Source organism: Crocuta crocuta, unplaced genomic scaffold, assembly GCF_008692635.1.
Source record: "Crocuta crocuta isolate KB4526 unplaced genomic scaffold, BGI_CrCroc_1.0 scaffold32, whole genome shotgun sequence".
NCBI classification, from domain to species: Eukaryota; Metazoa; Chordata; class Mammalia; order Carnivora; family Hyaenidae; genus Crocuta; species Crocuta crocuta.
The window spans coordinates 8,710,064-8,737,741 of record NW_027529424.1 but is presented as its reverse complement, the minus strand read 5'-3'; the positions used below and the strand labels follow the sequence as shown (position 1 = coordinate 8,737,741).

Here is a 27,678-nt window from a genome sequence, read left to right as displayed (position 1 = left end):
ATTGAGCAAACATTTTTTTTGTTTGTTTTAATTTCTCCTTTTCCTTTGGCCTTAAGAGCAACCACTGGCCTGTGCTGTTAGCCTTCATTTTCACACCTGTGAATGTGAGGTGTGGACTTGTGAGGACGTGGGTGGTAGATTCAGACCTAAGAAAGGAGTGTGAGTGTGGTGTTTGCTGTTCTGAGACTAAACCAAACCCACATGTTTTACTGATGTCTGTCCTGAGATTTTTCATCTGCTTTCAGTAGGTAACGCACATCCAGAGGTCATCTCCCTAAATCCATCCCTTACAGCCTGTCTGGCCACGGCTGTACAGCTAAGTCCCATCTGTGGTCAGGTGTAGTGAGCTTGCAGAAAGAGGCTAGGACAGCTGACTTCCGCTGCAGAAATCCTCTATCCTACAGCGATGTGCAGCTTAACAGCAGTGCTTTGAGCAGAGCTGGGCTGGTCTGTCCTTTAGGGAAGTGGACTTAACATCCGGGATCCCACCTAACTTTTATTTTTTTAAAAAAGATTAAGCAGGGGAGAGGCAGAGAGAGAGAATTCCAAGCAGGCTCTGCGCTATCAGCACAGAGCCTGACGCGGGGCTCAGAACTACGTCGTGAGAACCATGAACCACGAGATCATGACCTGAGCTGAAACCAAGAGTCAGAGGCTTAACTGGCTGAGCCACTCAGGCGCTCCCCACCTGACTTTTAAAAAGATCTCTACGCTTTCATCAGTCCACTATCTTGGCAGAAAAGACTGTATTCTGTGCTTTCAGCAGCTTCCTTGTTGAACGTTGGAAGGCAGAGAGTGTACCTGTGACTTTTGTCATCCTAACAGACCAAGCTGCAAAATTTTCCACTGCCATGCATGGTATCCATCAGCGGATGAATGGATAAATGATGTAATATATAACAGTGGAACATTATTCAGCCTTAAAACAGAATGGAATCCTGACACGTGATCCAACCTAGATAAACCTTTGAGAACATTGTGCTATATAAAGTAAGCCAGACTCAAAAAGACCAATACTGTATGAATTCACTTATATGAGGCCTCTAGCGGAGTCTGATTTTTGGGGATAGAAAGAGGAGTGGAGGTTGCTGAGGGCCTGGGGAAAATGGGGTTGTTTAATGGGAATAGTTTGTTGTGCCTGATGATAAAAAAAATTCTGGAGATTCGTTGTACAACGGTGTGACTCTACTTCACACGACTGAATAACACTTAAGAATGGCAAGATGGTGTAGTTCATGACATGTGTATTTTACCGCAGCTAAAACCAGTACATAGTAGGAACACAGTAACCATTTGTTAAATGAAGAGAAGAAAACCTTGTGTTTCGTGACTGCTACTCCCAGGATGGGGTGGCGACAAGATGCTTTATTTCCAAAATGGAGAAGGAATGATTGTATTGAAGCACTAAATTAAAGAGCGAGGCTGGGACCCTCTGGGGATGGCCATCCTTTCCACGCTGCAGTTGAAGATCTAGCTCAGTAAACACATAAACGCATGGGTCCCTTTACTGTTATAGGTCCTCATGTGAAACGGAATTGCTTCTTACGCAGGCCTGTGCAATACGTGCTGGACAGGCAGCAAGGATGGCCTTAGGAAAGAAAGATGATGTTACACTCTAGACGTCCTAGCATTTTCTGGTAAAGCTGCCGGGCTTGGTGCTGGTGCAGGCTTTGACACAGTGGACTGATGTGCACATCTGACCCCTCTGAGTGCCACCCCACGCGGGGCCTGTCCTTGGGGAATGAGCTCCGTCTGGACCGAGGCTCGGGGTACGGTGGCAGTGTCTCCCAACACAAGAGTTGATAAGCCACAACGAAACCGTGACGGCCGTACAACGTTTGGAGTCCTACCCCTGGTTTAGTCCCCTCCTGTACAGTGGGGGGCAGACTCCCTCACCCCTCTGTGTCTCATCTGTTTAAAAAAAATGCTAACATCTGGCTGACTTATTACTGGGTTATTGTGAGAATCCACTGAAAAGCAGGGAAGATGCTGTGCTTTGTCCTATGGACATGGCGGCACGTTCTAGGAGAAGCACCTGTCTTGATCAGCCGGTACCTATTTGTGAAAACAAAGATCAAGTTGCAAACAGAATTTTGCCATCTGCCCCTGACTTCCAGCGTAAAACTGCTAGCCGGTACCCTTCATAAAGTTAGCTTTAAAGTTTAACGATGGACTGTTCCTTATGGCAAAATTAAAAAAAAATTTTTTTTAATGTTTTATTTATTTCTAGGAGAGAGAGAGAGAGAGACAGTGTGAGCAGGGGAGGGTCAGAGAGAGAGGGAGTCACAGACTGAAACAGGCTCCAGGCTCCGAGCTGGCAGTCAGCATAGAGCCCGACGCGGGGCTCGAACCCACGAACCGCGAGCTCATGACCTAAGCAAAAGTCGGACGCTTAACCGACTAAGCCACCCAGGCGCCCCCCTTATGGCAAAATTTAAAAGTAGGTCCAGAGAGAGTGATAAAGGGGTGTGTGTGTGTGTGTACGTACACACACACCCACACACACACCCACCTACCCACCTTAGTTCAGGTAAATTTGCCTCAAGTGGGGCCTGGTTCACACGCAATTCCCAAGTTCTGTCACAAGGGGGAGCCCAAAGCAACCTGAAACTGCTCTGAGCATCCTGTCTCTCTAAACAACTTCATTTGGAAGACAGATGAAAAGGAATTTGGAGGACAGAAGACAGCTGTGGCGGAAATGAAGCCTTCTAGGGCGAGATGGTGTTAATAAAGAATTTATGTTAGGAGGAAGAAGCAAAATGCAGACCCACACTGCCAGAAGAGAAAGTCTGCAGAAGTATGCTGACACGCGTTAGGTATCTGCCCTACGTAATGGGCTATTTCATAAGAATTCCTGAGGTAGATCTTGGGATCCCGGCTTAACAAAGGACAGTGGTTGGGCTTCAGGACGTTACCTGTCTTATTTAAGATCCCCTCGTTAGCTGAAGCTATGTGCTGAATCCCGGACCTTGGGAGATTTTTGCCATATGATGTTCCCCTCATAGTCAATGTTTCCTGGATTAAACGTCAACCTTATAAGGTCATGCTCACACTGTCTATATTTCTAATGAAACTGGTGGGGAAACACTGGCTGCAGCGGCCCCTTTTTCTGTCTCAGCCCCTGCTGCCTTTTAAAAAATTGTTTATTGAGAGAGAGGAGAGAATGAGCAGGAGAAAGGCAAAGGGGGGTGGGGGAGAGAAGAGAATGAGCAGCGGAGAGGCAGAGAGATAAGGAGAAAGAGAGAGTCCCAGACAGACTCCGGAGCACAGATCCCCACAGGGCTCGATCTCCAGAACCGTGAGCTCGTGACCTAAGCTGAAGTCAGACGCTTAGCTGACTGAGCCCCCCAGACGCCCCTGTCTCAGCCCCTGCTTCTTATGGCCTCACCCTCTTTTGTCCTGTTCCCTGCCTGCATCTTTAATGACTCAGACACTAAAGACGCTGCCACTTTATGTCAGAGTCTCTCTCTCCAACAGTGAGCGCCTTCTGCAACTCCATCTGCCTGGTGCAGCTAGTGAGTTAGGTCCATATAAAGCCCACTGTGTTGGTGTGTGCTCATAGTGCACTTGGTGACCACCCGGTCCCTTTATAGTTTTGGTCCCCAAGTGACTCCTGGTCTCTCTGGGGAGCTGCTCCTGCGTATTAGAACCTACATGGGTTTACTAAGTGGTTAGTATGTATTAGACCGTAGGGTGTTTCCCCGTTTAACTGTTTCCCTAGTCTTGTCAAAATGAGCTCGGACCCCCAGTTACATGTTAGACCCTTGGTCCTATAGCTGGAAGACACAGGGAGCCGTTGGGTTTTAGGTCTTGGGAGAGAGACATGGACAGGGACACTCCCCAGCTTTGGGGACTGCACTGTTTATTTCTATGCATCATTCCTAATGCCGCTCTGAGACGCATTTACTTCTGTAATTTGGGCTCTCCTATCGGGAGATCCCAGTGTCTGCCAGGTGGGCTTCATGGCCCTTATCCGGCTCTGTGCTCCTGTGTGTTTCTAACGCCTTGCCTGCTCTCGCTGGCTTCTTGTTTGCCACAAAGTCCCCTCCCTGGGGATAACAACCAGATACACATAAAAACAGTACTAGGCAGCATATACTTAGAAACACGATAACAGAAAGTTAAATTATTAAGGTTCAAAGGCAGGAGAGCATACCTACTTTAAAAAAATTTTTTTAAGTTTATTTTTGAGAGACAGATGCAGACACATAGAACCTAAGAAAATGGCAGCAGAGAGCTCTCTCTCACTCTCCGTACAAGTTCACCCACATTATAAAGACGCTAAAACAGTGTCCTTAGTTATGACGAGAAGTTAGCTCAAAAGTCAGATGTATCAAAGACCTTGTTTTGAATTATGGAACAATGTGAATTACAACCACCACTGTCAACAAAGAACCTGGCCTAAAGGACATATTGTAAAGTCGAAGTGATGCCCTGCCTTTGTGAGCTCCCTGTCCAGCTATGATAGCCGGTGAAACCAAGAATTAAAAAACTAATCAGACCTTTGAGTCATGGAGTGTTTAACCAAGGAACACTTGGTTTAATCTTAGGAAGTTATTTAATCTCATTATTTTAACAAGGGATAAACTATTAATAAACAATAAAATTTAGTTAAAGTAATTATAGGGGCGCCTGGCTGGCTCTGTCGTTTAAGCATCTGACTTCACCTTAGGTCATGATCTCCCAGTTCATGAGTTCAAGTCCTGCGTTGGTCTCTGTGCTGACAGCTCAGAGCCTGGTGCCTGCTTCAGATTCTGTGTCTCCCTCTCTCTCTGCCCCTCCCCTGATCACTCTCTGTCATTCTCTCTCAAAAATAAATATTAAAAAAATTAAAATGTATATTTCATTTTAATTTCAACCTGATTATAGTCTTCTATATGCATATTTTATAATCTACAGACTATATTAGTTGGCAATAATGTATGAGATTCATATACAATATATATACACTGGGGATGTCTTTTTTAAACTAATGAGGGAGGGTCTTTTACAAAAACTTGGGACATAGAGGGTACCCTGGCAGTTGGATGGTGACAGAGAGGAAAGCCAGAGGGTGTCCCTAGGGCCTAGATGAGAGCTGCTCAGGGCCTGGAGTAGGGTAGCAGCAGGAAGTGGGGGAAGGAATTGGAGAAGCATTGGGAGTCAGATCAATGGGATTCACTTTGAGATTCGAGGAAGAATCAAGGGAGATTCTTAATTCAGTCACAAGATTGGTGGGGTGGAGAGCATAGATGTCCCTGAGGTCTATATCTAGATCATCTTGGTGTTTGGACTTGGGAAGGGTAAGAAAGAAAGAAAACTTGGATTAGAAAGAAAACTTAGATTCTGGTTTTCTGGTGAGGTTACTAGGTGGATGAGTGTGTAATTTATTAAGAAGGAGATGAAGGGAAAGGGGGTGGTGGGTGAGCAAAGTGAGTTTGAGACCTGTTACATTTGAATGCCCTGTGACAGCTGCGGCAAGAAGTTTGGGCTGGCCGTATTGACTTTGGAGTTAAAACCATAGCCTTAAATTTTTTTTAAATAGTTTATTGTCAAGTTGGTTTCCATATTACACCCTGTGAAACCATAACCTTAAATTAACTACTGCTCACAGAGAAAATACAGGAAAAAGACAAGCACCCTGGAAGGTAAGAGGCAGAAGATGCCAAGAGAGAAGTCAGTTGCTAACACTAAATTCTGGCAGGTGCAGAAGCAGACAGAACCAGGGAAAAGATCTGGCATGAGGTGTTTACAGACCGGAAAGTCGAAGGTCATAATTTCTGGTTGACCAGCAGCTAGTCTTGCATGTGAACAAGGTTCAATCAAAATTAAATACCAAATAAGCACAGGACAAAGCCACATATTTCTTAAACTCAGGGCACCACAATTACACTAGTGATGACAGACTTGCTAATTTTTGACCCAGGAAACCAGAAGTCCATCACTACCAAGCAGCCATCCCCCTTTATGCATTTATTAATATTCATTCATTCTTCCCAAAGGTATTTTATTAGCAACTTAATGCGCCGAGCCCTGTGCTCAGTCCTTGGATATAAAAGAAGATGATGTGAACCCACACATGAAATAACAAGACACAGAACTGGACACATGTACTGATATCCATTCCCTGGTTCAGGTGTTGTGCCATCGCTATAGAAGATGTAGCCACTGGGGGAAATGGGTGAAGGGTGAATATAGGTGACATTTCTGAATCTATAATGATTTCAAAGTAGTACAGGGATTTTATTTTTTTTACTTTTTTTAAATATTTATTTTTGAGAGAGAGAGAGACAGAGCACAAGCAGGGGAGGGGCAGAGAGACAGGAAGACACAGAATCTGACGCAGGCTCCAGGCTTTGAGCTATCAGCATAGAGCCCAACACGGGGTTCGAACTTGGAACTGGTGAGATCATGACCTGAGCCAAAGACAGACACTTAACTGACTGAGCCACCCTGGTGCCTTATAGTACAGAGATTTTAAAAAGTGGATAGCTTGACTTTAGAGCAATCATCCACTACTCAGGGAGATTGAGATTAAAAAGCAATTAAGAAGGGCCAAGTGGTAAGGGGGTGTCAAACCTCCCTCAGGGGAGCAGCTGGGGAGGACTCCATAGCAAGGGAGGGCACATGGATAGAGTAGGAATGCCTTCTGAGCAAATGCCATTCTTCTAAGGGCTCTGAATATGAGAACTATACTCCTTTTTTTTTTTTTTAAACTTCCATAGGCTCACCTGTTTTTGACTTAGAATAACATGGGCCATAAATATCCTCCTTCGAAAGAAGAGGGGTTGGGGGTCAGTAGACTCTAGCAATCATTCTATGGCCACACAATGGTAGCTTGGAAACCATAGTTCAGGCTTTTCTGGTCCCAAGATGAAACCACGTGACTTACTCAGGTGGATATGTAAGAGCCTGTTCAGTGTCCACCTGGTTCTTCACCATCATTTCCTCTGCTTGGTCTGAGTAGAGGGTATACAGTTTAAGTCTGTGGTGGGAGGAGCCATAACTGAGGAGGACATGCTGAGCCAGTCACGACTTGGGGAGCCCACCCTCCATGCAATAGTAACAGTCCCCGTGTGTGGCTGCACTCATGAACTACTCAGAAAAACAAATACAAATCCTGAAACAAACTACTTTAACCCTTCTTATTTTTCGGGGGAGGAAGGAGCAGTGGCACTTGGCCAGGGATGTGTGGAGCTGGGCAGCGCCCACGCACGCCCTTCCCACAGCACATCCCTACCTCCGGGGCAATGTAGTCCGGGGTTCCACAGAAAGTGTTGGTCTTGGCATCTCCTAACATGTTCTCCTTGCACATTCCAAAATCTGCTATCTTGATGTGTCCGTCTTTGTCTAACAGGATATTATCAAGCTTCAGATCTCTGGAAAACACAAGCAAAGCAACATTTCACTTCAATATGGACATTTTTTGTTAAAATAGAATTGCCACGTGGGGGGTGGTCACTTGTCACATCACAGCCTGAGTCATCAGGGGTGCGTGCTTGCTGGCCCTCCTCTCCCTTTCAACCCTGTTCTTCAATCTCCAGCTCTGCCCGTGGGCTCACTGCCGTCTCCTAGGTCTTTCCTCCTTGACCTGCATCTCATGCTCTGCGACTTCACCAATAGCCCTTCTCGGGCCAGGTCTCTCTTCTCAGGCTTGGCTCTGACAGGCTTTGGTGTCCCCCATACCCAGTAAAGCACGTGACACATCTCTGGAGCTATGTAAGGATGGCTGTGTGGGTGGTGGAACGGGGAATGTAATGGGTAGGTAATGGGGAATCTCTCCAGTGTAGCATCCTTCGGTTTTAAGGGGCCTTCAGGAAACAATATTGGGATGTAAAGAACAGCTAGTTATGAAATGTCTTCAGGGGTTCGTGGTTGGGGATATGCCATAGGGTGGGATTTAACACACCTGCCCACCTGTGTACAAGATAGCGGTAGAGATGGCATCAACTCTTCAACTGGTTGTTCTGATTCACCAAGGAGTGCAGCTCAGTATGATAAGAAAGGTAAGATACAGACCTGAGTCTTTTTACCCAGTACCTTTCTTTCATGACGAGGGAAGAAAGGCCTGAAAGACTCACCTTCTGCAATTCTCCAAGTATTTCTGTTTCTTCATGGATAAATTTTACTGCATCTAATTCCAAGACTAACTGAAGGAGGCTTCTCTTAACTAATAATTCTGGAACCAGAATCCATCTGATGCCAGAAACCATGTCAAACAATTCCTCGTTCCTTCGGGAACCAATATCCTTGTAAAGCACCCATAGGGTAACGGGGCTTGATAAGATTTTTAAAAAGCCAGATTATGCCTCCTTGTGATTATACCTAGAATGTAATTGATATTATTACCCATGATAATTCTGAACATTTGAAAAGTGAACTCAACTTTTGTCTTTCCTTCACTGAGTTAAGAATTTCATTCCTCATGTGGCCTGGTTTTCAGAATGCTTTGGCATTCTGGCCCCTTCCCTCCAAGCTTGAACTTATCAAAACTTGGTGCTGAGATTGGAACCAGTATCCTCCAGATGCACAAATATGTTGGCGCTGATGACAGTGGCACTGTTGGGTTGTGTCACGACCCCCTTGCCTGTCCCTGCTATGGCCCAGCCACTGCCCTGTTAGGTTCCAACACTCGGTCACAGTAGGGGTAACAGCGAACTTACTAAACTAAAACCTCCAGGTGTCTTTTCTTTTCCTACACAAACTGCCATCGTACCAGTTTCTTCTCATTCTGTACCTGTGAAATTGATGTTTTTAAAGATCATCCAAGTGTGGGGCTCCTGGTGGCTCATTGGGTTAAGCATCCAACTCTTGGTTTCGGCTCAGGTCACGATCTCATGGTTCATGAGTTCGAGTCCCACTTTGGGCTCTGTGCTGACAGTGCAGAGTCTGCTTGAGATTCTCTCTCTCCCTCTTTCTCTGCCTCTCTCCCACTTGCTCTGTCTCTCTCTCAAAAATAAACTTAAAAAAAGATCATCCAAGTGCTAACATTTGACATCAATGACTTAAATTTGTTTTTTTTATATAAAACATCCAGTTTTCTTTTCCTTTATGTCCTCCGCCCATGAATTTCTGAACTTTCTGAAACCTAAGTCTAGGATGTGTGGTCAGCGACGCGGCCACGGTCTTCCTTATTAGCAAAGGTGACTTAGGAGAGAATAGGAACAGCTATTGTGCTTACTCTTTCTGTACCTCCTGTTAGAGAACTGGCTTAAAATATCCTTCTCAAAGACCCTGCTCCCAAAGGGCCTTGCAAATATCCCTGTCTCCTTCAGTTTAGTTCATGTGACTGGACTCAACTGGATGATTCAGGTTTTCTCTTTGGGCATGCTGGGATTGTGAGAAGGCAGCACTGATCTGTCTCGGTGAGGACACTGGTAATTAGGGCTACTGATGGATGCCCCTAGCATGGCCTTAGAGGGACAGAAGACCAGGTAGAGGAGGAACATGAAGGGGCTAGGCCAAAGCAGGAACAGACAGAAACCCAAAGAGAGACAGTGAGGAGAGAGAAGCAACTTTGGGCTCTGATGGGTTTACCTTCTTAGTTCCAGTTTCTCAAGGAGGCTGAGATTTCACTTAAGCCAAACCGTGAGTCATCAATATTCATATTAGCCTTAAGTTCCCGTCACTATCTGCTGTGCCTCTCTGTGAGCTTCATGAGGGTGGAAATGGGTATTGTCTGCGATACTGTGACAGCTTTGGCAGGAGGCCAGCATGTACAGAGCATTCAATAAATGTCTGCTGAATGAGCCGTCCCCTACCAGGGACTAGCTCGCCCACCAGCCTTATCAGCTGCAATTAATTCCTGAGGAACTGTTCCCTTCCATTGCTTTCTCCACCTTCTGTGAGAGTAAATTAGCCGGCGAGAGTGAGCACGGACTGCAGCTGTGTTTTGGCGGAGTGACACTATTAGCGGATGTCCCCAGAGTTGACATCTTCCATCTGGGCCAGCTTGGTCCATAATCTCCATGACCAGGGCATCGCAGACTGTTTCTATCTGACTGGGTGGCCAGGGCATCTCCAGGCCATGTGAATATGCACCTTAAGTTCATATCTGTATCGGTTTGCTTCTAACTCAAATGCCATCATACTTTCATTATTGGGGTGAAGAGGTCTGTCCAACATGTCTGTCTGTCCTTAGGTCTTTCACCTTGCCATATGGAGTACACTTTCATCGTGACTTATGAATTCCAATATGTCCAAGTATGGGTCGTATTTTACTCCTAATGCCACAGCTGCAGATGCATTTTTCTAATCCACACCCTGTGCAACATTGGTATCATTTTGGATTTCTGCTACGTGAAACCTATTTGCATCACTTACAGCCACATCTCTATGTTCATAGAAATTTGCCTGAAGGATGGTTTGGGGGTCATGCCTCGGGAACCAGACATCTAGCTGCAGTGCTAAACATAGATTCTAAGGATAATGGCATTGTATCTATTTGCATCGGATTTTCTTGCTCTCACACGCACTTCATCTGATTCTCACAGCAGCCCTTTGATATAGAATTATTTTTATTCACATTTTTCTGATTGGGCTCTTAAGGGTTATACACTTTATCCCTGCCCACAGGGTCAGTGGGCTAGGATACAAACCAAGCTGACCCAGTCCTTCTCATTGAATTGGTCTTGCTAAGATTCAGAGTCTTCTGTGACTTGGGGTGAATGTTAATCAGTCCTAAAAATAAGTGTTCCCGGAGCCTCAGGCTAGGAAAATGAGCATCATGTTTGATTTTCATTCCACCCTCTAAGGTGAACCAAGTGTTAGGGGTTGGGAGAGAAAAGGTCATTGATGCTTGGAGAGATTAAGTTAGGATGGGAAAGGTCTAAAAGTCTGTGATGCAGAGCCAGCCCTCCATGGGAGTAAGGAATGTAGGCAGAGGGGGGCTAACTGGAAATCCCACACAATCCAATGGCCAGAATGTTCACAGTAAATACTCCTATACCTTATAGGACCCCAGGGTGCCCAGAAAGGAACTTTGGAGTCCAGGTCACCTGGCATGGCTCTGATAAGCACCTGTCTGCCCCAGGGGCAGCGCGTCAGGTATAACAGAGAATTCAGTGGAGGCCTTTCATTCAGTTGTGTGATCAGCATAAGCAAATCTTTTCCGTTTGCAAGAGGCAGAGTGTGGGTGTTGGAAGAACCAGATTTCAAATCCCAGCTGTATTGCTAAGTAGCTCAGCCACAGCTACATCCCCTCTGAGCCTCCAGTGGCTTATCTGTAAAATGGGTCCAGTGATACCCGCCTTGTCTATCCCACAGGACCTTTGTGAACATAGAACAAGATGATTCATGGGAAATAATTTGTAAGTGGCTTCAAAAACATGGGTTGGGCCAGTGCTGTCACTGATAGGATATCGTCTTAAGGTGGCTTTCAGTTCTAATAGTTCTAAGATTGGAGATTCTAGATTCTTATCTTTCTATGTCTGGGTATTTTCCAGCTGCTTGTTTTTACATGTAACTCAAACCAGGCTGAGGCATCTTTTAAGGTGTCACTACTTTTACAACACCAGCAGGTGGTCAAACGGTAATGTTGGCACCTGCTTCTCTACGTGGCTTGGCCTCAGTTCTTGCGACTGCTTAGCAACAGCCTTTCCAGTAAGGCTGGGTCCACTTTAACGTTTCTTCCCTGACCTTGCTTCCACTTCTGTGCCTTTTCTGGAATCACTTCTTCCATTTGCAAAGGCTTTCTCCACTTCAAAAACAAAAACCCCTTTCTGATAGGAATTTTTATTTATTTATCTGTTTTGGCAAACCCTCTCCCATTTCTGAGGATCCCATTTTCCTTCCTGTTGACACATTGAATTAGAATCTTATTCACTGGGTCTGTTTTTTTAGAGTGTGGTGCCTATGTCTCTTCATGTATTTATACTTTATCTCCAAAAAACACCCATTAAAAACCCAGTAAGTGACTTCATTAGGTACTCAGGGACTGGGACTTTGGTAGCTTTTGTGTACACCACAATGCTTAATGAAGAGCCGCACCTTCAGGGCTCAGTCCTTCTACATCACTGGCTGTGGGGGTTGAATGGTGACCCCCAAAAGATAAGTTCATATCGTAACCCCTAGAACCTTGTGGATGAGACCTTTGGGAGAAGGGTCTTTGTAGATGTAATAAAGTTAAATAAAGATCTGGGAATGAGATCATCTTGGATTTTCCAGGGGGTCAAGTGCTATCCTAAGAGACATAGGGAAGACCAATGCAGGGAGAAGAAAAGCTCACGTGAGCACTGGGGCAGGCGGGAGGGTTGCCACCCCAAGCCAAGGAGCACTGGGAGCTAAGATGCTGGAAGGGGCGATGAAGCATTCTGCCTGAGAGCCTTGGGAACTAGGTAACCCCGCTGTCACCTTGATTTCAGACCTCTGGACCCCTGAATTACGGGGGAATAAACTCCTGTTGGTTTAAGCCATCAGGTAGGTGTGTGGTAATTTCTATGGTAACACTTCAAAAGTAATATATCTTTTTTTTGTGAGCAAACCCAGAAATCATAATCCTAAGTGGTCAGAAGAAGGAAATTAATAGAATACCCTGGTTAATTCAGTTGCCAAATGGACCATTCAGGTCAGTAAAGTTACACATGGGGAGTTGAGTAGTTTTTAATGCAAGCCAGTCCCAGTCTCCAGTACTTGCTAGACGACTTCTCCTTTGCTTTAATTACTTGATGGTGTCTTTCAAGGGCTCTCTACAACTTCCGCGAATGCACTACTAAATAAACCCAATATTCTTTCTTACTGGTGCTTGAAAAGCCATAGACAGCATGATTTCCCATAGATGGATGTGGTAAGAGCCCTCCACTGGGTACAGTTTGTGATATTAAAGACAATTAAGGACCCTATTGGTCTTTCTGTTCTGACTGTAAATTAACAAGATGAAATGCTAGAAAACAGCATTGGGCTGTGGAGAGAGACTGCACGGGGGCATGTGGGCTTTTCTCTCACAAACTCGAAGACTCTCTCTTTCCCTCTCTTCCCCTCTCTCCCCCTCCCTCTCCCNCCATCCATCCATCCATCCATCCATCCATCCATCCATCGTATACAAGCTACTGAGTGTCCCAGTGATGTATTATTTCACGTATATTGCAGGCATTACAGATACAGAGAGAAAAAAAGCCCCATAGATTCTGATCAGGGTTTTCAATGTTCTGATGAGTATTTTTGATTCTCTTGGAGATTAAGGAATTGTTTAAAGACAGACCCCCCCACCCCCACCTCAAAGCCCATTGTATCCAAAGGTTACCAGGGTTGCCAAAGAGACTGCTTAAGAATGACATCCAAACCTCCCCTGAAGCTGTGTTCTAAGTATGGCAACTTTCCCTGGGCTGTGCCCCGTGGAAACGGAGAGGTTTCCCGAAGTGAATTTTCAGCCTACCCTGTAAGCATCTCAACAGTGACCATCTTTGATGGGATGCTTCTGGCCTGTATTTACATAGGTTTGCTGTCATCAACACTCAGTGTGGGACATCATTTAACCTTTCTTTTAATATCGTATTCAGGTGTACAACATAGTGATTCAACAATTATATACTTTATGCTGTGCTCCCACAGGCATGGTCCCCATCTGTCACCTACAACACCATCACAATATTATTCCCTATGCTGTGCTTTTCATCCCCATGAGTTACTTACTTTATAACTGGAAGTCTGTACCTCTTAACCCCTGCTTATTTCTCCTACCCTCCACTGTCCTACCCTCTGGTAACCAGCAGTCTGCTCTGTGTTTAAGAATCTACTTCTGTTTGTGTCTGTTTCTGTTTTATTTTGTTTTTTGGATTCCACATATAAGTGAAATCATATGGTATTTGTCTTTTTATGTCTGACTTATTTCACTTAGTGTAATACTCTCTGGATCCATTCATGTTGTTGCGAATGGCAAAATATCATTCTTTTTTATGGATGAGTAATAATTACATTGTATGTATGTACGTGTGTGTATATGCACATACATATACATGTATATATATGCACACCACACCTTTTATCTGCTCATCTATCGTTGCTTCCACAGCTTGACTATGAATAATGATGCAGTAAACATACAGATGTGTATGACTTTTGAAGTTAGTGTTTTTGTTTTCTTTGGGTAAATAGTAGATGTGGTAATACTGGGTATTATGGCGTTTATATTTTTAATCATTTTAGGAATCTTCCTACTCTTTTCCATAGTGGCTGCATCAATTTACATCCCCACCAACAGTGCATAAGGGTTCTCCTTTCTTCACATCCTTGCCAACACTTGTTATATCTTGTCTTTTTGATTTTAGCCAGTCTGACAGGTGGGAGGTGATATCTCATTGTGGTTTAGATTTGCATTTCCCTGATGATTAGTTGTGCTGAGCACCTTTTTGTGTGTCTCTTGGCCATGTGTTCTTTATAAAAATGCATATTCATATCCTCTGTCCATTTTTAATCAGATTATCTGTTTAGTGTTGTAGGAGTTCCTTATATAGTTCGGCTATTAACCCCATATTGCATGTTATTTGTAAATATCTTCTTCCATTCAGTAATCCATTCCATTTTGTTTTGTTGATGGTTTCCTCGTTGTGAAAAAGCTTCTTAGTTTGATGTAGTCCCAAAAGTTTCTTTTTACATTTACTTTTATTGCCTTTGGAGTCAGATCTAAAAAACATCATTGGGATTGAGGTCAATGAGTCTTCCTATAATTCTGTCTAGGAGACTTACAGTTTCTGGTATTATATTCAAGTGTGTAATCCATTTTTGAGTTTATTTTTGTGTATGGTGTAAGAAAGTGGTCCCGTTTCATTCTTTTGCATGTAGCTATTTTTCCCAACTCCAATTATTGAAGAGAGTGTCCTATGCTCTTGCTTTGTCATAGTTCAATTGGCCATACATGCATGGGCTTATTTCTTTGTTCTCTATCCTATTCCACTGGCCTATGTGTCTGCTTTTGTGCTAATACTATACTGTTTTGGTTACTATAGAGGGCTTTGTAGTCGAGTTTGAAATCAGGAAACTTGATATATCCAACTTTGTTTTTCTTTCTCAAGAATATTTTGGCTGTTCGGGGTCTTTTGTGTTTCCATGCAGATTTTGGGATTTTTTTGTTCTAGTTTGGTTAAAACTCTCATTGCGGTTTTGATAGGGATTGCACTGATTCTACAGATTGTTTTGTGTAATATGGAGATTTTAACAATGTGCTTCCAAACCATTAGCACAAAATATCTTTCCTTTTATTTGTGTTGTCTCCAATTTTTTTCATCAGTATGTTACAGTTTCAGTGTTCATGTCTTTCACGTCCTTGGTTAAGTTTATTCCTAAGTGTTTTCTTCTTTCTGATGTGATTGTAAATGGGGTTGTTTTCTTGATTTCTCTGATAGTTACTCTTGATAGTATACAGAAATACAGCAGATTCTGTATATTTTGTATCCTGCAACTTTACTGAATTCACTTATTCAAATACTTTTTCTAATAGTTTTCTTTTTCTGGAGTCTTCAAGGTTTCCTATATAGTTTCATGCCAACTGCAAATAATGACAGTTTTACTTATTTCTTACAAATACGGATTTTTTTGTCTTCCCTGTATGACTGCTGGGGCTGGCATGAGTGGACAAGTGGCATGGGTGGCCATGCCTGTCCTGTTCCTTTTCCTTCAAAGGAAAAACCACTAAATATGATGTTAGCTGTGGGTTTGTCATAAATGACCTCTATTATGTTAATGTGTGTTCCCTCTAATTCCATGTTGAGAGTTTTTCTCATGAAGGGATACTGAATTTACTCAAATACTTTCGCTACATTTATTGAGATATGGTTTTTATTTTTCATTTTGTTAATGTGGGGTATCCCATGGATGAGTACTTAGCCATTCTTATGTCCCTGGAATAAATCCTGCTTGATCATGGTGAATGATCTGTTTAATGTACTGTCAAATTTGATTTGCTGATAATTTGTTGAGGACTTTTGATATATATTCATCAGGGATATTAGCCTGTAATTTTCTCTTCTTGAAGTCTTTGTCTGGTTTTGGTATCAGGATAATGCTGGCCACACAGAATGGATTTGGAAAAATTCCTTCTTGTTCAGTTTTCTGGAATAGCTTGAGAATGATAGGTATTAACTCTTCTTTAAATGGGCTAAACCCAGAGGCACCTAGCTGGCTCAGTTGGTTAAATGTCCGATTTTGACTCAGGTCATGATCTCATGGTTTGTGAGTTCGAGCCCCACACTGGGCATCAGGCCCCGCACTGATAGCTCAGAGCCTGGAGCATGCTTCAGATTATATGTCTCCCTCTCTCTTTCCCTCTCAAAAATAAATAAACTTAAAAAAAAAATAAAAATAAATGGGTTAAACCCTTCTTTAAAGTCTTCTTTAAATGTTTGGTAGTATTTACCTCTGAAGTCATTTGGTTCTGGACTGTTTGTTGGGAGGGTTTTTTTTGTTTGTTTGTTTGTTTTTGTTTTTTTTAATTACCAATTCAATTTTGTTACTAGTAATCAGTTCAGATTTTCTGTTTTTACTTGATTCAGTTTTGGAGTTTTGGAAGACTGTTTGTAGGAATTTATCCACTTCTATGTTGTCCCAATTTGTTGGCATATAATTTTTTTAGTAGTCTCTTATAAGCTTATATATTTCTGTGGTGTCAACTGTAACTTCTCTTTCATTTCTGATATTTTTTATTTGTGATTCGTATGCAAAAGGTTTGTCAATTTTGTTTATCTCATCAAAGATCCATCTCTTAGTTTCATTGATTTTTTAATATTTTTTCTTCTCTATTTCATTGGCTTTTGCCCCAAACTTTATTATTTCCTTTTCTTCCCTATAACTTTGGGCTTTGTTTATTCTTCTTTTTCTTGTTCTGTTAGATTGTTGTGTTTAGATTGGTTTTTTGAGAATTTCTTGTTTCTTGAAGTAAAAATTATAAATTTTCCCTTAGAATAGGTTCCTGTGTCTCAAAGATTTTAAATCACCGTTTCCAGTTTCATTTGCCTCCAGGTGTATTTGAATTCCCTCTTGATTTCATTTACCTACTTATGGTTTTTTTAGTAGCATGTTGGTTAGCCTCCACGTGTTTGTATTTTATCTGGTTTTTTCCTTCTGAATTCTAGTTTTATACGGCTGTGGTTGGAAAAGATGCTTGATATGATTTCACTATTCTTAAATTTACTGAAACTTGTTTTGTGGCCCAACAGATGATCTATCCTGGAAAATGTCCCATGTACACTTGAAAAGAATGTGTATTCTGTTTTAGGATGAAATGTTCTGAATATATCTGTTCTTTCCATCTCATCCAGTGTGTCCTTCAAAGCCACTGTTTCTTTGATTTTCTGCTTGGATGATCTTTCCGTTGCTCTAAGTGGGGTGTTAAAGTCCCTACTGTAATTGCATTATTGTTCATTTCTCACTTTATGTCTGTTAATATTTGCTTCATATGTTGTTTGTGTTGGATGCATATTTACAGTTATGTTCTTTTGTTGGATCAATCCCTTTATAATTATTTTATGTCCTCCTTTGTCTCTGGTTACAGATTTTGTTTTAAAGTTGATTTTGTCTTCTATAAATATTGCTACAGTTTTATTTTTTTTTCTTCCATTTGCATGAATTCTCTTTTTCCATGCCTTTACTTTCTGTCTGTGTGTCTTTATATCTGAAGTCAGTCTCTTGTAGGCAGCATAGAGTTGGGTCTTTAATCTATTTAGTCATCTGTGTCTTTTGACTGGAGCATTTAGCCCATTGACATTTAAAGTAATTATAGATAGGTATGTACTTATCCCTATTTTGTTCATTGTTTTCTGGTTGTTTTTGTAGTTCTTCTCTGTTCCTTTCTTCTTCTCTTGCCCTCCTCCCTGTGATTGATGACTCTTTAGTGATAGGCTTGGTTTCCTTTCTTTTTATTTTTGTGTATCTAGTATAGATATATAAATGTGGTTACCATGAAGTTTATGTAATACCATCCTAAATATGTAGCAGTCTCTTGTAAGTTGCTGGTCACTTAAGATCAACACATTCTAAAAGCACTACATTCTTAGTCTTTCCCACTCCATGTTTTATATTTGTAATGGCCCATTTTACATATATTTTAATATTGTGAATCCATTAATTTTTGTAGATCTAATTGATTTTACTTTTTAACCTTATGCTAGGTTTACAAGTGATTTACTATGTTTACTTTTTTAAAAACAGTGTTTATTTTTGAGAGAGAGCGTGTATGAACAAGGAAGGGGCAGAGAGAGAGGGAGACAGAGGACCCAAAGCAGGCTCCATGCTGCCAGTGCAGAGCTGGATGTGGGGCTCGAACCCACCAACTGTAAGATCATGACCTGGGCTGAAATTGGATGCTTAACCACCTGAGCCACCCAGGTGCCCCTATGTTTACTTTTACCAGTTAAGCTTTTTCCTTTCATAATTTTCTTCAAGGCCTTTTCTGCTTAAAGAAGTCCCTTGAACATTTTTTGTAAGGCTGATTTTGTGGTGATGAACTCTTTTAACTTAACTTTTGTCCGGGAAATTCTTTGTCTTCTTCAAATCTGAGTGATAACCTGCCGGTAGAGTATTCTTGGTTGTAGTTTTCTTCCTTCTGGCACTTTGAATATATCATACCACTCCCTTCTTGCCTTCAAAGCATGTACCAAAACTCTGCACATAGCCCTATGGAGTTCCACTTGTGCATGACTACTTGTTTTTCTCTTGCCTCTTTCAAGATCCTCTTTATCTTTAATTTCTTACATTTTAATTATTATATGTCTTGGTGTGGACCTCTTGAGTTCATCTTGTTTGGGACTCTCTGATTCCCTCCCTAGGTGTCTGTTTCCCTCCCTAGGTTAGGGAAGTTTTCGGCTATCATGTCATCAAATAAGTTTTACTCTTCTTCTTTCTCTTCTAATGCAAATATTAGCATACTTAATGTTGTCTCAGAGGCCCCTTAACCTACGCTAATTTTTAAAATTCTCTTTTCTTTCTGCTGTTCAGCTTGGGTGCTTTCTGTACCCTATTTTCCAGATGCTGAACTGTTCTACTACATCCTCTAATCTGGTAGTGATTCCTTCTAGGGTATTTGACATTTTTGTTTTTGCATTCTTTGCCAGATTGGTTCTTTTTTGTATTCTCTGTTGAAGTCTCACTGAGTTCATCCACTTTTCCCTTAAGTCTGGTGGGCATCTTTATGACTATTAAACTCTTTGTCAGGTAGATTGCTATCTCGATTTCTTTTAGTTCTTTTTCCAAAGTTTTGTCTTTAGTTTGGAGCATATTCTTCTGTCTCCTCATTTTGACTTCTTCTGTTTAGTTATATGAATTAGGTGAAAAAGTCACCTCTCCCAGTCTTGAAGGAGTGACTCTGTGTAGGACTGTCCTCTGTATGGACTATGTGTGCCTGGAAGCTTTGGCTGGCTGGCTGTTCCCACATTGGGGTTCTCTATGCAGAGGGGTTCCTGGCTGGCTGGCTGGAGCTGAAGCAGGCACAGACCAAGGGGTCCTGGGGGATTCTGCACTATGGCTAGCCTGGCAGGAAGTGAATATAGGCTGGTGGGTCCTGGGGCAATCCACACTGATTTGCCTTGGTGAGATGATTGGAACTAGAGGGGTGTCCTAGAGTACTGGACATTTGTGCTCCCTTGGCTAGATGGCTGGAGCCATACGGGGTACTGTCGAGGAGTGCCTGGGTGTGCATCATACTGGGGCAGCCTTAGTGAGATGGCTGGAGCGGTGGCAGGCATGGGTGGGGGGCTGCATTAGGGGGATGGATGGATCTGGTGTAGGTTGGCACACTGGGGCTCATGGAAGCAGCAGCCTGGGTCCTATCTGCACTATCAAGGTGGAGGGGGAGCTGAAACAATGGCACCCTCCAGCACCTCTGGCCTTGAGGAGAGGTCCAGCATCTCCCCCACCACTTGGCGGACGTCCAGAGTCCAGCTGTCCCACTGTGCAAGGTGGGCAAGCCTGCGTGGGCCTCTCCAGTGCCATCCCTCCCCTGCAGCTGGTAATGCTGGGGGCGGGGCTCCCATCATTACTGTGCTTCTGTCCTTTGTTGAGCAGACGCTGTCCAGTTGGCTCCCAGTCCTTCAAGAGGAATTGCTCCTTTATATGTTGGAGTAGATTTGTGTGCCCAGGGGAGGAGGTGCATTTAGGGTTTTCCTATGCTGCCATCTTGGATCCACTCTTACCACTGAACCTTACTGATGACTTTGGTCCGATGTTATGAATACTTGCCGTAGAATAGCAAACAATCCCATCTTCCCAGAGCCTTTTAGTTGTCTTGCAACTTCCCTTTATGTTGGATTCAACATGACCCTCTCACTGTGCTCACTGGGCCAGCCTCCAGCAGCTCAGCCAGCCTCTTGTCTGGCTGTGTGTGTGTGTGTGTGTGTGTGTGTGTGTGTTTTATTTTTTCCCTCTGATCTTCAATGAGTCAGAAACCAGACAACTAAGCTTTTGGTGATTTCTATGTTAAATAAGAGTCAACTGTATTTTAAGAAAAGAAGTAAGGAGATTAAAGTAAAATATCTCTCCTCTAAGAAGGATGTGAAAAGATGGTGTATGCTAGAGACATTTTGGATGGACATTCACTCATGAAAGAGGATACACATGGCTTCCTATGCCCTTCTACAAGGTGCAAGCAAATAGGTTTCCATAGGTGTGTATGAATGTTCAAGGAAGAGCTCGCCTCTCCCCCCANGACATTTTGGATGGACATTCACTCATGAAAGAGGATGCACATGGCTTCCTATGCCCTTCTACAAGGTGCAAGCAAATAGGTTTCCATAGGTGTGTATGAATGTTTAAGGAAGAGCTCGCCTCTCCCCGCCCCCCCAAGTTCAGAACATTCAATAAGCATTTCTAGTTGGCCCAAGCAAAAAATTGGGAAAAACAAGAGCTATAAAGGGGATAGAGAAAGCAATGAGTAAGATGCCAAAGAGAAAGCAGGGTAATGGAAGGAGATGAGAAAAGTGGAGTTGAGAGGGAGAATAAGGAAGGACCAGAATAAAGAACAAAATGAGACCAGAACCTTACTGCCTCTGAGACTTGAGTTCCTGACTTGACTGTCCTCACCATGGGCATGGAACTTCCTGCCGCAAAGCACACTGGCCATTTCACAGAGCGCAGTGATTAGATTAACTGGACAGAAAATCCCGATATCTCCGTACGTGCTTCCAAAGAGTAAAATTTACCTGTACACAATTCCTTTGGAATGAAGGAACTGCAGACCAAGAATGATTTCAGCAGCATAGAACCTGAGGGAAGGAAAACTGAAGTTCAGTATGGGCGCATTCATGGAACAAAATAGAATCCTCATTTTAAATAGTACTCTACACAAGTACTATCCTAAGTGTATACCCACAACTTCACACACACATAATTTCGTTCCATCCTAACAGAAGGAACATGTCATCCATTCTACATACTCAGCCCCAGTCCTGATATAAAGCTGGTACCTTTAGTCTTACGTACATCTAATACTTATTCTTAGATTTTAAACTATAATGCTCAAGCTTTTTTTTTTCTTTTTTGGCTAATACACGAAGACATTAAATGTAATTGTGTAAGTTTTATAGAAAAATAATTTTACCCTTTATTTTAAACTCTGCTTGGAGTCCTCAGACCTGTGTACGGGGTCATTCCCAATAGACTTGGCTTGTTTACGGGCAAGAAATGTGGCCGAGAGGCAGGGGAAAGAATACTGGATGATGGGAGTGAGATATGCCCTCCATCTCCAGTGATGACAGACACCTGGGGGGCACTGAGGGCACGACAGACAGCATGTGTCTGATGGCTTTCCTGCCTTCTTGAGGTAGCGAGGAAGGTTCCTTTAGCGAGGACCCTTTAGCACGAAAACTGCCTGATGATTTCTCTGCTGCGGAAATCCCATAGCATTCTCTCTGGGCACTTTGCTGATGGTTCCTGGAGGTGATGAGCTCAGTGGCGCGCTAGCCGCTGGCATTGACAAGAAGCCATTTTATCCTGAGTGTCTGTGGGAGCTGGTGGGACCAGTCCATCTTTCAACCCAGCTCAGCCTAAAACCACTCAAAAGTGCTTATTAGGGGTGAGTGAAAGATTACTGAGCACCAGGCAAAGGCAGCTAGTGTGTGACCATATTTTTAAGTGGGCCTAGTGGCACAATTTTCTTTATTCTGAAAGTCACGGTTTTATTACCGAGGAAACAGGGCCCACGGGAGGAAGAGCAGCAGGCAGTTCTGGGGAACTCGGCCGCGTTGCCACCTGCAAAATGCAGCCTGCCCGAGTTCTAAGAAGGTGAAGATTTATTCTCAGAGAGTAAAGGAATTCTTCTGGTTCCTTAATTCTCATGCCCCGCCCCCACCCCCTTAGCCAGATGTTTTATGCCTTCACATTGAGCTTCCCATCAAAAGCCTTAGTTAAAGCTTCATCCCCATGACCATGTTTAAGGTCAGTGTTTCATTTGACTGCTTCTTTTCAAAGGGCAGATATTTGCTTCTGTGTTTAGACTATTTAGAAGCTTGATGCGCTGGGGTGGTTTCTTAAGAGACTAAGTTCTTGATTTCAAAACACAGAGAAGTGAAACAAACCAGACTCCATTTTAAGCCTCACCAATGGGAAAGACTGTTGCCTTGTTTGATAGGTCCCGAGGGAGCTACCCTGACCTGAGGTTGTCACATGCTGAGTGAGGAAACAGGAAAAATGCCACCACGGAGAGGCATCGATGGGCATCGCAGGTGCTCAGGACCTGACAGGAACAGTGGAAAAACCCCACACCCTTTAGCGGGCTCTTACGTGGCTCTGGAAAGATCAAACTTGTGGCAACTTTGGATGTGGTACATTAAGTCTCCTCCGTTGAGATACTCCATCACAAAAAAGAGGTTTTCCTAGGGAAAAACAAAACAATTCAGAATTTCAGTTTTATTTTTTTTAAGTAAGAAAACAAGCACTACTTTCTAAACGGATTTAGATTATTTCAGGAGGACCAATTCTACCTTGAGATCAAGTATAAAAAAGACCAAAATAATCGAGCTGATCTACAGCATGTCTGAGCACCGTGAAGAAGCCTGGGGCACGTGGGGGGCAAGCGTGTAATGTCGGCTGGGACACAGCAGGTGGGGCGCAGCAGGTGGGGCGCAGCAGGTGGGGCGCAGCAGGTGGGGCGCAGCAGGTGGGGCACAGCATGGGGAAGGGGCCAACGGGACTTGCCCAGCCAACAGTGGATGGGGTTGGACGCTCGGTGGTATACGGTGCTGACTGTATTCCTATAGAAATTGATAGTGTGTGGGATGGGAAAGAGAATGCACATCAGGGCTCTGACTCCCGGCGCGGAGCGGGGATGCGCTCAACACTCAGGGAGTAGTCCTGAGCGTATCCTGCAGGTATGGCGCCGTGGCAGAAGTGAGGGTGGGGATGCACATTCCTGCCTCATCCATCGGGTTTGATGAAACACAGTCCCACCTTCAGGGAGCTTACAATTAAGTACAGTCTTATTTCTTCGCCTGTCCTGATTTCGCCTGTTGCGGGAGGCAGATGAGGGGCTAGCACGTTGCTCCTGACAGAGGGCATCATGCATGTTACTAGAGCTGGTCCCCTTGAATGGCGGCCATTGAGAGAAAAAGCTGAGTGGTGTCCAGGTCATAGTGAGAGTATCAGAAGTGGCTACGATTCCAGGGAGCCCGAGCTCCTCTATGTGAGGCACTACTTCCTCTGTAAGTGTATATGTGACACTTCAAGAATCTCAATGCAGAGAGTCCTTATGAACCACAGAATTAGTCATCCTTAAAGCGGGAAGACCTTTAGCACGTCTGTTCATGAATTTGCACCCCAAAGCCTCACTTGGGTGATTTTTTAACAGAATTAACCTTTGAGTTTTGATGTGAGACTAACCGAGGCCCTGGGGCATATGAAGCGACCGGGTTCTGGTCTGCCAGGGACATACATTTCCCGCCACTTGTGCTGAGGCCAGTTCTCCACAGAACTGGGGAAACCAAATGTTGCGGTAATTATCTCAATAATTCAGGTAAAGATAAGTAGCGTCTGGCTTTTTTTTAAAGCTGACTCTGATCTAATCTACAGACTTCCTGTATCTTTAACTGGAGCTTTTTCCCTTCTGGACAGGCCAAAATTCTCCAATGATAGATGTCCTAACTTAACATTGACGCTTCAAATATAACTTGAGATTAATCATTTGCTCAGTCTGCACACGTCTGCCTCATCAATAGCACACCTTTCCTTTAGCTCTTATTCTTGTAAGCACCATATGGACCACTTCAAAACACCTTTTTTACCTAAAACTATAATGGCCTGTACATACACAGTAGTGGAATCACCTACATGCTGAAGAGAATGAAAGATTTAATAAAAGTTTAAAGGCCATTTATTACAGTTCTCAGATGAAGGGTTCCTCTTAAGTGTTACAATGCAGACAAATCCATATAAAACTTGAGAATTTGGAATGTATATGTAGTCATCTAGGACTCGAGGCAAAAGGCCAACCCCAGTTTCTATACAACCCTGGGCACAGTGGTCCCATCAGTTCTCATGCTTACGTCAGCTCTGTGCCTAGCTAGGCAGGGTTGGGGGTTGAATCTGCATGGTGAAACTCAGACTCTAAGGTACCACAAGGCACAGTCATGTTTACTCCCTTGGGCATTCCAAGAAGACCACACTACCACAGTGATTATTAATTAAATAGTAATTGAGATTTATAGCATCTTGGATGCCACACTTAATCCTACTAAAAGATTTTATGTCTCTACGATAAATATTTTAAAACAATCTCTTCTAATTCTCATCTGTCTATTAAGCCAAGGGCACTGAAAAAAGCCAGTCGATCGCCTTTATTTATGATGGCATTTTGTCTCAGTTGAAATGCTTGGTTTGGGCGAATACCAGCTAAAATGTGGGCTGCTTGCAGGACTAGGGGTAGTCCATGCCTGGAGGTCCAGCTTGGATGGAGAAACCTGCTATCTTGCTAGAAGGTGCTGGTCTGAGGATCCTTGCCTTTTTCTAAGGGGTTCTGGATGCTATTTGGAAGTCTCGGGAAGGACCTTCATCCAGGGAACTCTTGGGTCTAACTCTGGGCCCAAGGAGATGGCTCTGTGATGAAATCGGAATAAACACATGCAAGTACAAAACCATGCAGCCCTGGGGTCTGGGTTGCAAGGATCGCGTTTTGAAGACTGGATAAATCTTTTAAAAGTTGAATCTCAAGTCCCAGTCATACACACAAACGTACATACATACATACCTGACTCAGACTTTCATAAATGACTGAAAAATGTGTCCTCAGAACTGCAGGTGACCTACGACTGGCCTGGAGCCCTGCAGAACCACTCTCAAAAAGAAAAGCCTGTCCACTGGAAGGATTCCAGATCAGCTCCGGTTTAACCAAACCCAGAAGGACAAGACGCAGGGCAATGGTCAAGACCAGGGGCTTTGCCCTTACTGAGAACCGACTTCATATTTTCCTTTTTGTGACCATGGAGAAGTTAACCTCCCCCAAGCATGATCATCTTTATTTGCAAAATGGAGGGATAATATTCCTGCCTCAAAAGGACTGTTATGAGTAGTAAATGAGACTATATATGTAGAAAACTGGCTCAGGGTTAGCCTGTAGCATGCACTTGATAGTCGGTAGCTGTTGTCATAGGAAACAATTTAAAAACCAACCAAAAGACTAAATAAATGGAGATCAGAAGAACTAAGTAAATGGAGAGACATTCTGTGTTCATTAATAGGAATATAATATTGTCAAGATGTCAGTTCTTTCCAACTTGACCTATAGGCTTAGTGAAATCCCCATCAAAATCCCATTGACTTATTTTGTGGACATCTATAAACTAAATTCACTTTAGAATTTAAGTGTAAACGTTATTACACAGAGGCAAAAGACCCAGAATAATTGTTTTTGAAGAAGAACAAAGTTGAAGGTCAGACGCTACCCATCTGCAAGACTGCCTACAAAGCTACAGTCATCAAGACGGTGTGGTGTTTGGCAGAAGAATAGACAGATCGAATGGAGCAGATTGGAGTCTAGAAATAGACCCTCACAAATACAGTCAACTGATTTTTGAAAAAGAAGCAAAAGCAATAATACAGTGGAGCAAAGGTGGCTTCTTCAAGAAATGGTGCCAGAGATCTGTATGAGTAACTCCAGCATCCTTAAGTTTCATTACGTCTTATAGAAAAAATTTGCGTGACGTCAAAAAGCAAACAAGAGCAGATCCTTCGCAGAGAAAGGACTCCTCCGAAAAGAGGAAAGCAGGGAGCCAAGTCTCCTCCAGCGCTGTCCTATCCATGAGCGGAGAGAAAACACATAGCAGGGCAATGAAGAGTGACAGGGGCTTGTGACCCCCACACACCAGACAGGCCCTCTCTTTACGCCGGGTAAATACATTAACTGATAAACACGAATCTTTTGGTGAGTCAGAATTGACGTTGTGAGGGTTTGGGGCATAAAGTGCTCCGATCTGCCCTGGACGTAGACTCGGTCAGCAGTTCCTGGAATAGCATCCATGGGGTAGAAATTCTTGCCTCTGTGCCGTCGCTGACTGGCTGTGTGATCAGTAAATCCCGCCATCCCGGGGCCCCAGTCTCGACCTCTGACAAACAAGAAGTACTGACTAAATTCCCCTCCAGTAGCCTCAACACTCGCTGATTTTCACCATCCATTTAGTTTTTTCCCTTGGGGAAAAAGGTGACATTAATAAACTAGTAAGTACGTTATAAGATCCGTGTGGTGCTTCCCAGATGATAAAAGGTATATAAGAGGATGCGATGCTTGCAAAATTCTTAAGTCTTTGAAACAATGCATAGTTGAAGTAAAATGAGGGGACACCTGGGTGGCCCGGTCGGGGAAGCGCCGGACTTTGGCTCAGGTCATGATCTTGCCTGCAGTTCGTGAGTTCAAGCCCTGTGTCGGGCTCTGTGCTGACAGCTTGGAGCCTGCTTCGGATTCTGTGTCTCCCTCTCTCTCTGCCCCTCCCCGACGTGTGCGTGTGTGTGTGTGTGTGTGTGTGTGCTCATACACTCTCTCAAAAATAAACATTAAAAATTTTTTACAAAGGGATGGAGATGAGCCTTCCTTTGGAACCCTCCTTAAAGGAGGGGAAGTGTTATGGCCCACCAGGCACCCCAAGGAAGGCCCTACAATAGTGGTCAGATGGCCGCCTCCCATTTGAGTAGTCTCCTGGTTATGCTCCTGGAGTGTGGCGATTGGACGGAAGCAGATACCTCTGTGCGGCAAGGATCCTGACTGTTTAACACTTAAATCCCGCCAAGGACTGATGAGCCTTGTCCTTCTGTCGGGACAGAATCTGCCTTAGCACTGTTTTGAGTAGACATCAATGGCAAGAGAATAACTTTGGTCTATTTTGTTTCTGAATCATGCGTTTTATTCTCCTAGAATGCAAGCAGCCCTGCTTAAGGAAGAACACTTCTGACTTTAGACAGAATAAAAGAAAGTAGAGCCTGACAACCTGTCGAGTTCCTGTCCCCAGTTCAATCACTGAGCGTTTTCACTTTGCCTACGTAGGAGGCAAAAACATAGCATTTTGTCACGTAGCTCCGTGGAAAAGTGAAATTTATAAAAGGAAGGTTGCCTTGCTGAGCTCGTTCCCTGCAGGACAAAACCCATTAAGGTTCTGGTAAGCTCCGTTGCCGTCCACTCAAACGGACCGATTGTTAAATGAATGTTCCAGCAAGGGTTTGTGTTTGTACTCTTCATGGTCTTTAGAATGTGAGTCCTCTGAGCATCCTTCCATCGCCCAGTGATTTTATTAATGAAAC

The 27,678-nt window shown here is 43.5% G+C and overlaps 1 protein-coding gene across 1 annotated transcript in view; it reads right to left on the bottom strand.

Annotated features, from left to right (window-relative positions):
- The window catches only part of PRKCQ (protein kinase C theta), a 128,358-nt gene that overhangs the window by 12,018 nt on the left and 88,662 nt on the right, over positions 1 to 27,678 (bottom strand). The window contains exons 12-14 of the mRNA XM_077758537.1: positions 22,681 to 22,772; positions 21,102 to 21,164; positions 7,220 to 7,358 (exon numbers count right to left, since the gene is read on the bottom strand). Of these exons, the coding sequence (XP_077614663.1) occupies positions 7,220 to 7,358; positions 21,102 to 21,164; positions 22,681 to 22,772 (294 nt within the window). The remainder of the gene's footprint in view (positions 1 to 7,219; positions 7,359 to 21,101; positions 21,165 to 22,680; positions 22,773 to 27,678) is intronic.